This window comes from Squalius cephalus, assembly GCF_949319135.1.
Source record: "Squalius cephalus genome assembly, chromosome: 19".
NCBI lineage: Eukaryota > Metazoa > Chordata > Actinopteri > Cypriniformes > Leuciscidae > Squalius > Squalius cephalus.
The window spans coordinates 35,205,379-35,220,807 of record NC_137140.1 but is presented as its reverse complement, the minus strand read 5'-3'; the positions used below and the strand labels follow the sequence as shown (position 1 = coordinate 35,220,807).

Sequence of the window (15,429 nt, the reverse complement as noted above, 5' to 3'; positions counted from 1 at the left end):
TGAGCTCATGTCGATTTACTTGCATCAAGAACCGAAACACACTCAAGTCGTTCCATGCATTTATCCGTCTAGTTCACTACTGTTCATAATGCAGTTGTATTATTTTCATGTAAATATTTGTGAATACATTTGTATTAGTTGGTCATCCATTTTTCTTCTGCCACCGTATGTCTATGAATATTCATTGCAAGAGCGAGGGAAAGACGCGGGAATGCAATACTGTACTATAATGCATACTAATGTATAGACTGGCATTGAAATATACTGTACACTACTGTTCAAAAGTTTGAGGTCGGTGAGACTTTTTGATGTTTAAGAAGTCTCTTAAGCTGCATTTATTTGATCTAAAATACAGTAAAATATTATTACAATTCAAAATAGTGGTTTTCTATATGAATATATTGTAAAATATAATTTATTCCTGTGATCAAAGCTGAATTTTCAGCATCATTACTCCAGACTTCAGTGTCACATGATCCTTAGAAATCAGAATAATATGATTTGATGCTCAAGAAATATTTATGATTATTATCAAACTGTGTTGCTTCATAATTTTGGGGAATATTAAACATATAATATTATGTCATATTTATACTTCAGATTGATTGAGCCACATAAAATATTAATTTCTTTCAAAACAATTTTTACTGACCTCAAACTTTTTAAACAGTGGTGTATATACATATATAATGTATGTATATGTAATACCATATTGGACCAGAAAGAAACCACCTTGTAATCGCCACAAACACCCTGACATATAATCTAGTTTGGTTCAAAATACACTTTCATTCACGAAAACCAATGGTGTGTGAAGCTGTCGGAAGCTCAGTTTATTGTAATACAGACTTTCATGTTAATATGAGAAATATTGTTAATATGTACAAGCAAATATAACAGCCTTATGTGAAATAAAGCTATACACATTTGGAGAAAGGGCAGCTGTATGTAAAAGCTATAACAGCCATTTGAAATTGGTTTAAAATGTTGAATATTTTATTATTTTGGTAAATTATTTTTTATTATTTGTCTTGTTCTGATGATTGCATCACATGGCAAAAACATTATACACATGCAATGAATTTTTTTTTTAATGAATTTGAATATGCAACAAGTCTTCCATTTTTTATGAAAGAGACGGATGATTTTAATATCTGATTTTAAACCGTTTTTATCTGTGAAATCATTACAGTTAAATATTAAACATCAGGTTTTCCCCATGAAGATTAATGTTTCTCAGAAATAAAGCCTTTGGTTGTGATTTCTTTGCTCTGATTGCAGTTAAATGGCGTGAGCAGCAGAAAAAGATGCTTTCTACAAACAGTCCAAAGCTCAATAAACTCATCTGTAATATTTTGACTCGATGTTTATTGTGTTAGTAAGCTGAATTATTGATTATCTGTGAGTTCATGAACTGCTTTCGGGGATAAACATTTGAAATCTGTATGGAAAAGGAGACTCGGCATGACTGAGCATATCATTTATCAACTGATGTTATAGTCACCTTTGACCTTTATGTAATTGTGAATTGAGTATTATCTTGGCTAACGATATAACCAAAAGCACAATCTTCAACCGTTTAAGTAAGAAAAAAAAAGTCTGTGATTTTATTCATTAAAGTATATGTACTCATACTTATATTAATAACACAGTATATTAATTAACATGTTATTCACAGATTAATTCACGTGTATCTGTTTTAGAAATCACCATGTGACGTGCGCGCACACGCCACGCTTTTAAACGCTTCCGTGTGACTCTTCCGCTCTTAAACTGTTTTGAAGTTCAAATATATATTATTTAATAGTGATTCAATATTTTATCTTTTGATTTGATTTTACCAAAGGCCCTTATTCTATAGTCTGATTTTACTAAGTAACTTATATTTACTAATACTTATATTAATCACATAGTATATTAATTCACGTGTATTTTTATTATTATTATTATTATTAATGTTTCAAGAATCCCCATGTGACGTGCGCGCACACGCCACGCTTTTAAAAGCTTCCGTGTGACTCTTCCGCTCTTCCTGTGTGTATGTAACTCGCTCTGTGGTAACTCGGCGGAGTCGGTAACCGGAATCAGCATGTTAATCATCAGTAACAGGATTAAGTTATGCTCGCTGGCCTTCACCGCGGCGCGCATGTACGCCACCGGAGCTCAAGCCAACAACAACCCGGTGGTGTTCTTCGACATCGCGGCGGATAACGAACCGCTCGGTCGAGTCACCTTCGAAGTGAGCGAGCACGAGAGAGGTTACGAACTCTACTATGGAGAAGGTTTGGCTTATGAATATTAATGACGCAGCCCGACGTTCGTCTGGTTAGTTCGTCTGTGATTGGCTGAATGGAACGCTTGATACTACAGTTGGCGAATCAGCGAATTCTTCCGAGGGTATTTTTGAATGTTAATTAGAATGCGTGACTGGACGCGGAGCGTACAAAGTGTAAAGTAACGGTATCTCGAATTAATTAATATTTATTAGCGTTGCCTTCTCCATAGTAGTAACCTGCAAAATTCTTAACTTTATAATACTTAAACGTATAAAATATTTCTGAAAAGTTTTGAATAACACAAATGTTTTTTTTAATTAAACATTATTTTTTCAATCTAGTTTTTAAATGTTCAACACATGTAGCTAGTTCCTATGCGCATTTATTTTGCAATGTGGTTATTTTAATTGACCTTCATTGACCTCGTTCTTCATTGACCTTTAACTCTCTATCTCTGAACGTTAGCTGAATGCGGATGTTGTGCCCAAAACAGCAGGTAAACCCCTCGAAAACAGCTTATATTCGTTATTTCTCTCACACAGGTGCCATGTTTGATCTTTTGTGTGTTTCACAGAGAATTTCCGAGCTCTCTGCACTGGTGAACATGGCTTCGGATACAAGGGCTCCATCTTCCACAGGGTGATCCCACAGTTCATGTGTCAGGTAACATGATCCTCCTCATCATCATCATCATCATCATCATTACTGGAAGAAGAACAGGATCACACACGCTTTCATGAGCTGATTCTGATCAAACCCGCCGGCGCTCCTGGGTTTGGCTTTCACTTGAAGCTTAACGGGATAGTTCACCCAAAAATCATCATCATTTACACACCCTTGTGTTTTCCCAAACCTGTATGAGTTTCTATCTTCTGCTGAACATTAAAGAAGATACTGTGAAGAATATCGGTAACCAAAACAGTTGTTTTGGCACCCATTGACTTCCATTGTATTGTTTTTCCTAGAATGGAAGTCAATGTGTGTCAACTTTTTGGTTACCAATTCTTCGAAATATCATCTTTTGTGTTCAGCAGAAAGACGCTCATACAGGTTTGGAGCAACACAAGGGTGTGTAAATGATGACAAAGCTTAATTTTTGTGTAAACTATCTTTGTGATTTTACAAAGCCCTTTAATAACCACTGAATAAAACACTTCATCACAGAAGAACCGCATTAATCCTGCATGATTAATTCTGCATCTGACGAGGATTGTTTTGTATGTACTCATTTTAAGCCTCAAAAGCTTTTAATCATGTATTTAAACATGTGTTTACATGTATTTTTACACTAGTGTGTGTTTCTCTCAGGGAGGAGATTTTACCAACCACAACGGAACCGGAGGAAAGTCCATCTATGGGCCGAGATTTCCAGACGAGAACTTCAAACTGAAACACACCGGACCAGGTAAAACACACCTGTGTTCGCTCAATAGACTCGTCTTCCACTCTTTAGTCTGTGAAGGTTTTCAGTGATTCTCGTCATAGTGAACACAGGAGAGTTTGATGATTGTTTGGGTCACTGCGATGATCTTTCAGGGTCTCTGCAGGAACAGGTAAACGCCTCTAGATGGCGCTGTTAGTGTTAACTGAAACTAAAATAATAAAACAAAATATATAGTTTTAGTTAGCTAAGATAAATTATTAAATGAAAAAAATTAAACGACTTAAGTTAAAGTCAAAATTCTTAAATTACTAAAATCAAAGCTAAATGGAAATGTATAAAAATGACTAAATCAAATAATAATATTACTAAACCTTAAGCTAAAATTAAAATATACAAATAAAAGCGAAATATCAAAATGCTAATATAAATAAAGACTGATCTCAATCTGACAGAAAAAGAGCAGATTGTCATAACTTTCTTATTTTTACTTGCTACTATTTTAAAGCATTGGAAGCAAAAGTCATGTGATGCAGTGATATAGAAATTTTATTAAATACTTATTTTTTATTTATAACATGTTAATATTTCAAATCTACACGAGTTAATAATGTTTTTAAGAATTGTTTTATTTCATTCCTTTTTTATTAATTTTCAACCATTACACTTTATTGTACTTATTTTATTGTCTTTTTTATTGCTTTTAATTGTTTTTGTCTTTTTGTTAAATGTTTGTATATTTTGCCTGACAATAACTATTTATTTACTTATTGATTTACTTATTTATTTACTTGCACAATTAATTACTTATTGAGTGTGTGTGTAAAAAAAATAAATATATATATATATATATATATATACAGTGCTATGCATTAGTTTAGACACCCATGCTAAAGTTGACTAAAAAGAGGAATAAAAAATCATCTTTTGGAAACTGAACTTAATGCTTTAATTTAAAAAATTAGGAAAAATCCAACCTTTAAGGACACCAATTTTCTTTGTGAATGAATAATGTATCGTAAATAAATAAATGTTCTTCCTTAAAATACAGGGTGCATAAGTTAGTACACCCCTATGTTAAATTCCCATAGAGGCAGGCAGATTTTTATTTTTAAAGGCCAGTTACTTCATGGATCCAGGATACTATGCATCCTGATAAAGTTCCCTTGGCCTTTGGAATTAAAATAGCCCCACATCATCACATAGCCTTCACCATACCTGGAGATTGGCATGGTTTTATTTCAGTTAGCCTAATAGCTGGTTTGATTTGCATTGAGAGATGATCTTATGGAAAGTACCCCATGCCAATCTCTAGGTATGGTGAAGGCTATGTGATGATGTGGGGCTATTTTAATTCCAAAGGCCAAGGGAACTTTATCAGGATGCATAGTATCCTAAAAAAAATAATAAAAAAAAATACTTAAAAATAAAAATCTGCCTGCCTCTATGGGAATTTAACATAGGGGTGTCCAAACTTATGCACCCTGTATTTTAAGGAAGAACATTTATTTATTTACGATACATTATTCATTCACAAAGAAAATTGGTGTCCTTAAAGGTTGGATTTTTCCTAATTTTTTAAATTAAGGCATTAAGTTCAATTTCCAAAAGATGATTTTTTTATTCCTCTTTTTAGTCAACTTTAGCATGGGTGTCTAAACTTATGCATAGCACTGTGTATATATATATATATATATATATATATATATATATATATATATATATATATATATATATATATATATATATATATATAATATTGTGTTGTGTGTGTGTGTTTATATGCATTTTTAACATGCATTTAAATCAGCAGCTGTGTAGATATGTGTCGTAAAACACTAGTCAGTTAACCACTAGTTATGACTCATGAAGTTCTTCCGTGTGTGTGTGTGTGTGTGTGTGTGTGTATATGTGTGTTCAGGTATTCTGTCCATGGCCAACGCTGGCCCAAACACAAACGGATCCCAGTTCTTCATCTGCACAATCAAAACAGAGTGGTACGAGAAGATCCTCTTCCGTTTCATGTGTCCGTGAATGAGTGTATGCGATGTTGAGAGTGTGTGTTTTGTGTTCTCCAGGCTGGACGGGAAGCACGTGGTGTTCGGCAGCATTAAAGAAGGGCTGGATGTGGTGAGGAAGGTGGAGGAGCTGGGATCTCGATCGGGAAGAACCGCCAAGAGAATCAGCATCAGCGACTGTGGAGAACTCAAGTAGATTCACCGAGTCACTTTCTACTGTCCTGCCGCAGATTCGTCGACTACTAAATGTCCAGAAGGGGCCAAAAGCTCCATAATGTGAAATCTAGACACTTTTGTGTTAAAGGAATAGTCTTTATTTACTCTCTCATGTTGATCCAAAGCTGTTTGATTTTTTTCCCTGGAACACAAAAGGAGAATTTTTAAGAATCCTCACTCATAAAACGACTCTTTATAGTGGCCAGAAAGGGAACAAAACATCATAAAAGCACCATATCAGCCCTTATATCTTCTGCAGTTTCACAATGAACAAGGCAAAGCTTCTCCTTTTGAATTCCAGGTTAAAAAAACAACATCATACAGGTTTGAAATGATATTAGGGTGTGTAAATAATGTCGTAATTATCATTTTTGGGAGCGTTATTCCTTTAAAGTGGTATCCACTGTGAATAAGTCATTCTCAGGTAATATTGGTGTTTAATCTGGACTGAAAACACATCTGATGGCCTCTTGTTCTCATGCATTAGGTTATGAATTCAGTATTGAGTTTGGAGTAATAAAGCCGAGAGCAATAAGAAATGATGTTTTAGTCGTTTATTTGATCCGCTCTGGAGAAAGAGCGGCACGGTCTCGTTTAAGGCACATGTCTGTGTTTCACAGGTTATTAACTAACATTTCACAGTCTGATTTACAGTCATTCATGTAAATGTAGTTCAGAACAACTTCTGCATCAATAAGCCAATATCATTTAGGTGAACTGAGGATTCTGGGACTAAACATTTAACCATTTCATCCACTAAACAGACGCACCTCAGTCTTAAAAGTGACTTGACTCCGGATTATAAGTGAAGAAACCCATTTAAACAGCAGCTCTTAAATATCAGTTCAGACCCTGACAATTTTTTTGATTGACAGGTGTGTGTGTGTGCTTGTTTCTGTACACATGAAGCGCTCAAATGCTCCACTGCATATGAGATATTACAAAAAAAAAGTATATTTCACATAAAAACGAGTGTCACATTGTTTAATTAAACCTATTAATACTGTTAATGTTTTTCTGATCTCTATTGCCGTCACTATTATTTTCCCCCAAATACACAAAAACAGTTGTAGAAAAACAGGCACTTGATAACGCATCCTAACATCACTCAATATGTTCTTCAGTGACTCGTGAAATGTGAAAAATAAGAGCTATAAAAAGTCACAAACAACATCATCAACAGATCAACACAAACAACATCATCAAAATCCTTCTGGACAGAATCTCACACGTGATTGAGGATATTTCATAGATGCGATATGTGAAAGCCGATCCTGTTCGGCAGAACATTTTCATAACCTTATTATATATGTGTGAATATAGTGGAAATGCAAATCATATTAGTAGTTTCGATTTGAATATGGGGTGGAATTTAAAAACATACCCCAGGTGTATTTCACCCTTATTCACAGCAACATTATTTTAATTAATAACTTATAGGTTTTTCCCGTCACTTTCTATCCTGCTAGTTTTTTAATTTAACAGAAATCCACTTCCTTTATGACGTCACCCAACAGGAAGTGACATCATTTTGGAGGGAACTCCGCAGCACAAACATCAGTAAGTGTATCGTGAGTTGATTCTGTGATGTTTTGTGCTGCAGCTCTTTATGAACATCACGGTCATCTTGTCGTTGTGTGAATGTTCATTACTTGTTTTTAAAAAGCAACAGAATTAAAGGGGTTCTGGAGAACAGGAATGAGCGCCTGATCGAGAGCTGATACTGATGTCCTGCCTGTTAAATATTGCCCTGAAATGTGTTTTATTAAAAGCACCAGAGGAATATTTCACATGTGAATCACAGCAAACATATCAAATAACAGGTACTTGCACCATTAACACTATTCAGAGTGATATTATATATATATATACAGTAGTCAACATTTGAAGTGGATCAAAACCTTTCATCAGTTATACATGAATTTTGAACAATACCCGTTCTTGTCTTGATCCACTTCAAATGTTGACTACTGTATATATATATATCAGCGCACATTAAATGAGAGTTGTGGGTCAGTTTGTTTTTATTTTGTTTTGTTTTTTCAGAATTTTGTGTTTAAGTTTTGTGGTGAGTTTTAATTGTGGTGCACCATTTACTTTAACAACCACAGATTTATTGTTAAAAATATATATTTTCTGTGGCAATCAACATATTGCATAAATGCTGCTGACGCCATTTCAGTTTCATTTACTCAGAGTTCTGCTTTAAATCAGTCATGAATCAGTGTTTATTGTCCAGCTAAAGTGGAGCAGATTGCGTGGAGCATGAGGTGAATGAGGGTGTATCTGGGCGTCTTTAGGATGCCGGGGGTCAGAGGTCACTGAACTCGTCGACAGTAGTATCCGAGCTGCTTACACTTCTCACAGAGATGCTGAGGATGTTCTTTGTTCAGGTCCGATACGTCCAGGCCGTCGGGTTTCTCCAGAGGACGCTGCAAACACAGAGGAAAGATTTGACATCCTAGATCCCTAGAAGAGCACCTATTCTGCTTAAGTATCTAATGTTGGTGTTTGAGCAAGAAAAATGTTTCAGAGTCCCTCCAGCGGGAGTTCTTCTCTATATCAGTGTCAGTGTTTCTGAACTCCTGAAACGCCTCCATTGTAGCCTTGAGTTTCTTCCGGGAACGAACACGTCACAATATTCCTCATTATAATAATTCATGCGCAGAATAAAGGGGCGGGGCCTGGTTGAGTTAGTTAGTAGTGTGTTAAACTGGCGGTTATGGTAAGGGGCGGGACATTTCCAAACATGCTCGAAGCGCTCGACCAATCACAACACACTGCTCCAGCCGACCAATCAGAGCACAGTGTGCTTTTCAGAAGGAGGGGCTTCATAGAGACAGGAACTAAACAGAGCGTTACTGACAGACTGGGAAGAGAGGAGCCGCAACAATGGAGAATATGAGGAGAATAATCAACATTCAAGCAGGAAAACCTGTTCTAGTAGAGCCAAAATCAAGACTTTGTAAATGGGCTTAACTGTTTCAAATATTTCCTCATTTTAAAAAGCCAAAAGGCAGCCATGATGTCCGCATAAATCTTAATAGCAACATTTACAATACAGAAGAACATCTGGTGAACATTACAAAGGAAAAAAGGGACATGAGGAGCGTTAAGGAGAGCAGATCCGACTCGATGCTCTTCATCAAGTGTTTTCTACCCGGTTCATAACTTCATAACCTGCCAAACACACTGCAAAGTCCCTCATGAAAGCGTTATCTTGAGCCAAAAGACCTCTATTACATCAGTGTCTCCAGTTTCTGAAGTCCTGATTAATAACAATCAGATGCTCGCCAACTTTTTACGGTTTCAAGTCTGTTTAGATGAATTTAGATGTTCTTTAGCGGCTCATTTTGTACAGATGCTTCAATAAAGAAACTTCAGAAAGCTTGCAAACATTCACTGAGTTCCTGAGCCGTAAGCTGTAATGCAGTTGTGTTTATATGGACCAGACAGAAAACAAACACAGAAATGAACATCTCAATCAGTCTCTTTGTCTTGTTTTCTAGTAAAAAAAAAAAAAAAAACATCCATAAAACTAGAAACATTTACTTGGAAAGTCAGATTGCATAAGGTGAATCTGTTTATTTTTTTACCCTATTTCTACCCAGAGTTTAGTTAGATTCACACTTTAAATAATTTAGCAATGGGGTAAACTGTCACAGAGTCAGCCACATCTGTCCAGTTCCTCGGATATATCATCAAACAACGAGGTATCCAAATGGACCAGAGGAAGGTGGACACCATTCACCACTGGCCCCAACATGTCACTATAAAGGAACTCCAACACTTTCTAGGCTTCGCTAACTTTTATAGAAGGTTCATCCAGAATTACATGGAGACACTGGCTGGAGGGAGCTCACCGCCATTTTGAGGTCATCACAGATCACCGGAACCTAGAATATCTCAGAGAAGCCAAGCGACTCAACCCAAGACTATCCATTTGGACTCTGTTCTTCACACGGTTCGACTTCACCGTGACCTACCGACCCAGTACCAAGAATTGCAAGGCGGATGCCTGGTCCCGTCTGTACCATCCAGAACCTGTTCTTCCTCCAGCCATGTAAGGGTAGTCAGTCCTATCCAATGGTCCCTCGACAGTTATATGTACCGTCTGTCCCTCAAGGACTCAGCACACACCTCTCCGGGCTCTGGACACCCAGGCAGCCAGTGAACCCTCTCGCTCCTACTAGATCGCTACTGGTGGCCCAGGATATCTCCCGGTACATCAAAGGGTGCTCAGTCTGTGCCATCACCAACACAGAGGAAGCTACCCGAGGGAAAGTTGGTAACTCTGCCGATACCCAGACGCCCCTGGTCTCATCTAGGCATTGATTTCATGACCGGCCTCCCTCCGTCCAACCATCACACTTGTGTATTCGTCGTCGTAGAACAGATATCGAAAAAACCTACAAACTCATTTCCATCAAGGGCCTGCCCACCGCTTTTGAAGCCGCAGAACTACTATTCCAACAAATATTCCATCATTATGGCCTACCAGAAGACATCATATCAGACAGAGGTCCCCAGTTTATCTCCCAGGGGCCGGTTTCACAAAGATAGACTTTGACTATGGCTTAGATATAGTAGATAGTCAGACTTCAGATAGACATCTAAATCAGACCTTTGCACAAAGCACTGAAGACTCTGACTATCTTAAGTTGGACTACACTGCAATGCATTCTGGGTAAAATAAGACACTTTTCAAAACAAAAAACATGGCGGATAGAGTAAGCGCATTCAACCATTCAGTGCAGTTTACCAAGGGCGTTGTGAGCTCGTACCAAGGGCGTTGTGAGCTCGTACCAAGGGCGTGTGAGCTCGTACCAAGGGCGTTGTGAGCTCGTACCAAGGGCGTGGTGAGCTCGTACCAAGGGCGTGGTAAGCTCGTACCAAGGGCGTGGTGAGCTCGTGGTGAGCTCGTACCAAGGGCATGTGAGCTCGTACCAAGGGCGTGTGAGCTCGTACCAAGGGCGTGTGAGCTCGTACCAAGGGCGTGGTGAGCTCGTACCAAGGGCGTTGTGAGCTCGTACCAAGGGCGTGTGAGCTCGTACCAAGGGCGTGTGAGCTCGTACCAAGGGCGTGTGAGCTCGTACCAAGGGCGTGGTGAGCTCGTACCAAGGGCGTGTGAGCTCGTACCAAGGGCGTTGTGAGCTCGTACCAAGGGGCGTGTGAGCTCGTACCAAGGGCGTGTGAGCTCGTACCAAGGGCGTGGTGAGCTCGTACCAAGGGCGTGTGAGCTCGTACCAAGGGCGTGTGAGCTCGTACCAAGGGCGTGGTGAGCTCGTACCAAGGGCGTTGTGAGCTCGTACCAAGGGCGTGGTGAGGGCGTGGGGAGCTCGTACCAAGGCCGTTGTGAGCTCGTACCAAGGGCGTTGTGAGCTCGTACCAAGGGCGTGGTGAGCTCGCACCACGTACCAAGGGCGTGGTGAGCTCGTACCAAGGGCGTGGTGAGCTCTTACCAAGGGCGTGTGAGCTCGTACCAAGGGCGTGTGAGCTCGTACCAAGGGCGCGGTGAGCTCGTACCAAGGGCGTGGTGAGCTCGTACCAAGGGCGTGTGAGCTCGTACCAAGGGCGTTGTGAGCTCGTACCAAGGGCGTTGTGAGCTCGAACCAAGGGCGTGGTGAGCTCGTACCAAGGGCGTGTGAGCTCGTACCAAGGGCGTTGTGAGCTCGTACCAAGGGCGTGGTGAGCTCGTACCAAGGGCGTTGTGAGCTCGTACCAAGGGCGTGGTGAGCTCGTACCAAGGGCGTGTGAGCTCGTACCAAGGGCGTGTGAGCTCGTACCAAGGGCGTGGTGAGCTCGTACCAAGGGCGTGGTGAGCTCGTACCAAGGGCGTGTGAGCTCGTACCAAGGGCGTGTGAGCTCGTACCAAGGGCGTGGTGAGCTCGTACCAAGGGCGTTGTGAGCTCGTACCAAGGGCTTGTGAGCTCGTACCAAGGGCTTGTGAGCTCGTACCAAGGGCGTGGTGAGCTCGTACCAAGGGCGTGGTGAGCTCGTACCAAGGGCGTGGTGAGCTCGTACCAAGGGCGTGTGAGCTCGTACCAAGGGCGTGGTGAGCTCGTACCAAGGGCGTGGTGAGCTCGTACCAAGGGCGTGGTGAGCTCGTACCAAGGGCGTGTGAGCTCGTACCAAGGGCGTGGTGAGCTCGTACCAAGGGCGTGTGAGCTCGTACCAAGGGCGTGGTGAGCTCGTACCAAGGGCGTGTGAGCTCGTACCAAGGGCGTGGTGAGCTCGAACCAAGGGCGTGGTGAGCTCGTACCAAGGGCGTGTGAGCTCGTACCAAGGGCGTGGTGAGCTCGTACCAAGGGCGTGTGAGCTCGTACCAAGGGCGTGTGAGCTCGTACCAAGGGCTTGTGAGCTCGTACCAAGGGCGTGGTGAGCTCGTACCAAGGGCTTGTGAGCTCGTACCAAGGGCGTGGTGAGCTCGTACCAAGGGCTTGTGAGCTCGTACCAAGGGCGTGGTGAGCTCGTACCAAGGGCGTGGTGAGCTCGTACCAAGGGCGTGGTGAGCTCGTACCAAGGGCGTGTGAGCTCGTACCAAGGGCGTTGTGAGCTCGTACCAAGGGCGTGGTGAGCTCGTACCAAGGGCGTTGTGAGCTCGTACCAAGGGCGTTGTGAGCTCGTACCAAGGGCGTGTGAGCTCGTACCAAGGGCGTTGTGAGCTCGTACCAAGGGCGTGGTGAGCTGGAACCTGCTTACATCAGGCAGTACCGCTTACATCCAATAGGAAAATTCAACTGCAGTAGCCACCGTTCAACCTGAAGAGGGCAGCCCTCGGACATTTTTACACCATATATTGTAGAATTAAAACAATTTATACCCAAATGTCAGAAAAGTTACTCAAATCAATGAACAGCACTAATAAAGCGCCATTCTTACAGATCATTAACTAAAAAAAGTTGGTTGAGTTAGCCTTTAACACCTACATGTCTGTCTGCTTCTGTGTTGTGACATAGGCCTAAACATTAGACTTTTGGTTAAATCTTGTTTAATTTAGCTAAAGTATCTTAAAGGATGTTTACATATTGCAACCTAATGGCAGAAATGCAGTTTTTCAGTCTAAAGTGAGCGTCTGTTCACCTGTTTGTGAGGATAGACGTTGATGTGGCATTTGATGCACTCCTGACCCATGTTCGCCCACGAGTTCCCACTCATCCATTTCCTCTTGCATTTGGGACACTTGTACTCCCCGAAACACCTCTTCTTACCCTGATACGGCGTCAGACCCTCTCCTTTAGGACGAGCCTGGTAAGAAAACAATCTTTAGTTCATCAGTAGATGCAGAGGCGACTCAACTAAAAATAAATGACTGAATCACACACTGAACATATTTCAGTACCATATACTATTGTTCAAAAGTTGTCAGTGATAAATTAATAATTTTATTCCTCAAGGATGCGTTAAACTGATCAATAAAGACATTTATAATGTTACAAAAGCATTTCAAATAAATGCTGCTCTTTTGAACTTTCTATTCAACAAAGAATCCTAAAAAATAAAATGTGTCACGGTTTCCACAAAAATATGAACTGTTTTCAACATTGATAATAATCATAAATGTTTCTTGAGCAGCAAATAAAAATATTATACTGATTTCTGAAGGATCATGTGACACTGAAGACTGGAGTAATGATGCTGAAAATTCAGCTTTGATCACAGGAATAAATTACACTTTACTATATATTCACATAGACAAAAGCTGATTTACATTGGAATAATATTTCACTGTTTTTACTGTTTTTGATCAAATAAAAGCAGCCTTGCCTTGGTAAGAATAAAAAACATCTTTCAAAAACACAACTAAATTATTCCAAACGTTTGAATGGTACATTATTTTGTAAATGTAAATGCTGTTATATGTCATGGAGATTTTCAATCTTTAATGATGTTTCTTTTAATGTTTTTGTGGAACCCCAGCGCTGTATTTGTCGAACTGTTACAATATTGCGATGTTGCAGTTCTTAATGTAAACGTTACGTTACGCTGTTACAGTGTTACAGTTGTTGCATTAGAATATTTGATGTTACATCACAGTAACATTCTGAACTGTGGAATTCAATTCAAGATGTCTCATGTCGCAGTTTAGATGTTGCCAGAAGAAGCACTATAGTGAATATCAGTGTAAACTCTCTTTCACACAAACATACGCAGGTCTGTTTCAGATTTAAAGGACTGGTTTGTTTGAATGAAGCTTTATAATTGAATCTGCGCACAAGCATCTGTGTTTGACACACTCACATGTGTTTAATCTCATTGCTGTGGTTATTACGAGTGTTTAGTCATGATGAGTCTGTCTGTGGTTGGCTCATGATCATTGAGATGCTTTAAACATCTTTCCGAAATCATTCAAGCTGCATTTCTAATAATTCCAGAGTCAGTGTTGTATTTGAGGACTTATTTGTGTTGGATATGAGCTCTGTGTGACTAATAAGTGATTTAATCAAAAGCATCTCTCACGTCACTGCACCAGCTCCATATAAACCACCTGCTGCTTTACTAACCTCACTCACACACACTCACACTCTCTCTCACACTCACACTCACTCTCACTCACACACACACACACACACACACACACACACACACACACACACTTACTCTCACACACACACACACACACTCACTCACTCACTCTCACACTCACTCACTCACTCACACACACTCTCACACTCACTCACTCACTCACTCACTCACACACACACACACACACTCTCACTCACTCACACACTCACTCACACTCTCTCACACACACTCTCACACACTCTCACTTTTACACTCACTCACTCACACTCTCACTCACTCACTCACTCACACACACTCTCACACTCACTCACTAACACACACACTCTCACACTCACTCACAAACACTCTCACACACTCACACTCTCACACTCACACACACACACACACACTCACTCACTCACTCTCACACTAGGGCTGCACAAGTAATCGCGATTACGGATGCCACGATTACAAAAAAAAGAAAAGACAAAAGAGCCGCTTACATTATTCTGCGTGGTGTGTTTTGAGCATGTTACGTTGTGAGAGGCGAACCACGACTAAGTTACTTCAGAGAACCCAGCACAATAGGAACTAACGTTACCAGAGACGTAAGTGTAAGCTGAAATAAAAAGTCTCAGAAAAACGGAGCCGCTAAACTGCAGTCGCGCGCACTTGAATGCGGCGGCGCGCGCTGTATATCGCTTAATTTTATATAGCAGTACAGCGCAAAATAAACTACAAGCATGCAACGTCGTTACGTTTTAAATTGGAAAAAAAAAAACGCGTTGTCCAGATTCAGTATCTGCGGTCAGATGAGATGTTGTCAGGCTATATGTCAGTGTCATTATTCTATCGTTATTTTCATAACTTAATACGAAATAAAAAGTCTCTCACCTTAGAAAAACGAAATTTCATGTCCTGTCAGTTGTTATTCTGCGCTCGTAACGTTAGCCTGCACTCACTTTAACAGTTCTTGTAAGTATTGTGTATCACCATGGTAACTGTTGTTTCCATAACCCCATAATGCCACTTA

General features: G+C 40.2%; 2 protein-coding genes and 1 long non-coding RNA gene across 4 annotated transcripts in view; 2 read left to right on the top strand and 1 right to left on the bottom strand.

Annotated features, from left to right (window-relative positions):
* The first annotated feature begins 1,764 nt into the window (after window positions 1-1,764).
* Window positions 1,765-6,430, top strand: ppifb (peptidylprolyl isomerase Fb). The gene is made up of 6 exons (XM_079851217.1): window positions 1,765-2,239; window positions 2,742-2,772; window positions 2,851-2,939; window positions 3,585-3,681; window positions 5,579-5,654; window positions 5,736-6,430. The coding sequence occupies exons 1-6, from the start codon at window positions 2,090-2,092 to the stop codon at window positions 5,869-5,871; spliced, it is 579 nt and encodes a 192-aa protein (XP_079707343.1). The 5' UTR covers window positions 1,765-2,089; the 3' UTR covers window positions 5,872-6,430.
* LOC307146882 (zinc finger CCHC domain-containing protein 24-like) overlaps window positions 5,988-15,429 on the bottom strand; it is a 23,370-nt gene continuing 13,928 nt past the window's right edge. For both annotated transcript variants that reach the window (XM_079851212.1, XM_079851211.1), the window contains 2 exons: window positions 12,975-13,139; window positions 5,988-8,323 (listed from right to left, as the gene is read on the bottom strand). In XM_079851212.1, coding sequence (XP_079707338.1) covers window positions 8,210-8,323; window positions 12,975-13,139 — 279 coding nt within the window. In that variant the 3' untranslated portion in view covers window positions 5,988-8,209. The remainder of the gene's footprint in view (window positions 8,324-12,974; window positions 13,140-15,429) is intronic.
* The window catches only part of LOC307146895, a 10,715-nt gene continuing 10,581 nt past the window's right edge, over window positions 15,296-15,429 (top strand). Inside the window, exon 1 of the long non-coding RNA XR_013819182.1 lies at window positions 15,296-15,371. This is a non-coding gene — a long non-coding RNA (uncharacterized lncRNA). The remainder of the gene's footprint in view (window positions 15,372-15,429) is intronic.

What these genes read in the sequence shown, in the direction of transcription:
- ppifb (XM_079851217.1), top strand. Translation starts at nt 2,090, where the DNA reads ATGTTAATCATCAGTAACAGGATTAAGTTATGCTCGCTGGCCTTCACC. An exon ending in TCCCACAGTTCATGTGTCAG is followed by an intron (nt 2,940 to 3,584) that starts GTAACATGATCC and finishes TGTTTCTCTCAG; the next exon opens with GGAGGAGATTTTACCAACCA. An exon ending in ACTGAAACACACCGGACCAG is followed by an intron (nt 3,682 to 5,578) that starts GTAAAACACACC and finishes ATGTGTGTTCAG; the next exon opens with GTATTCTGTCCATGGCCAAC.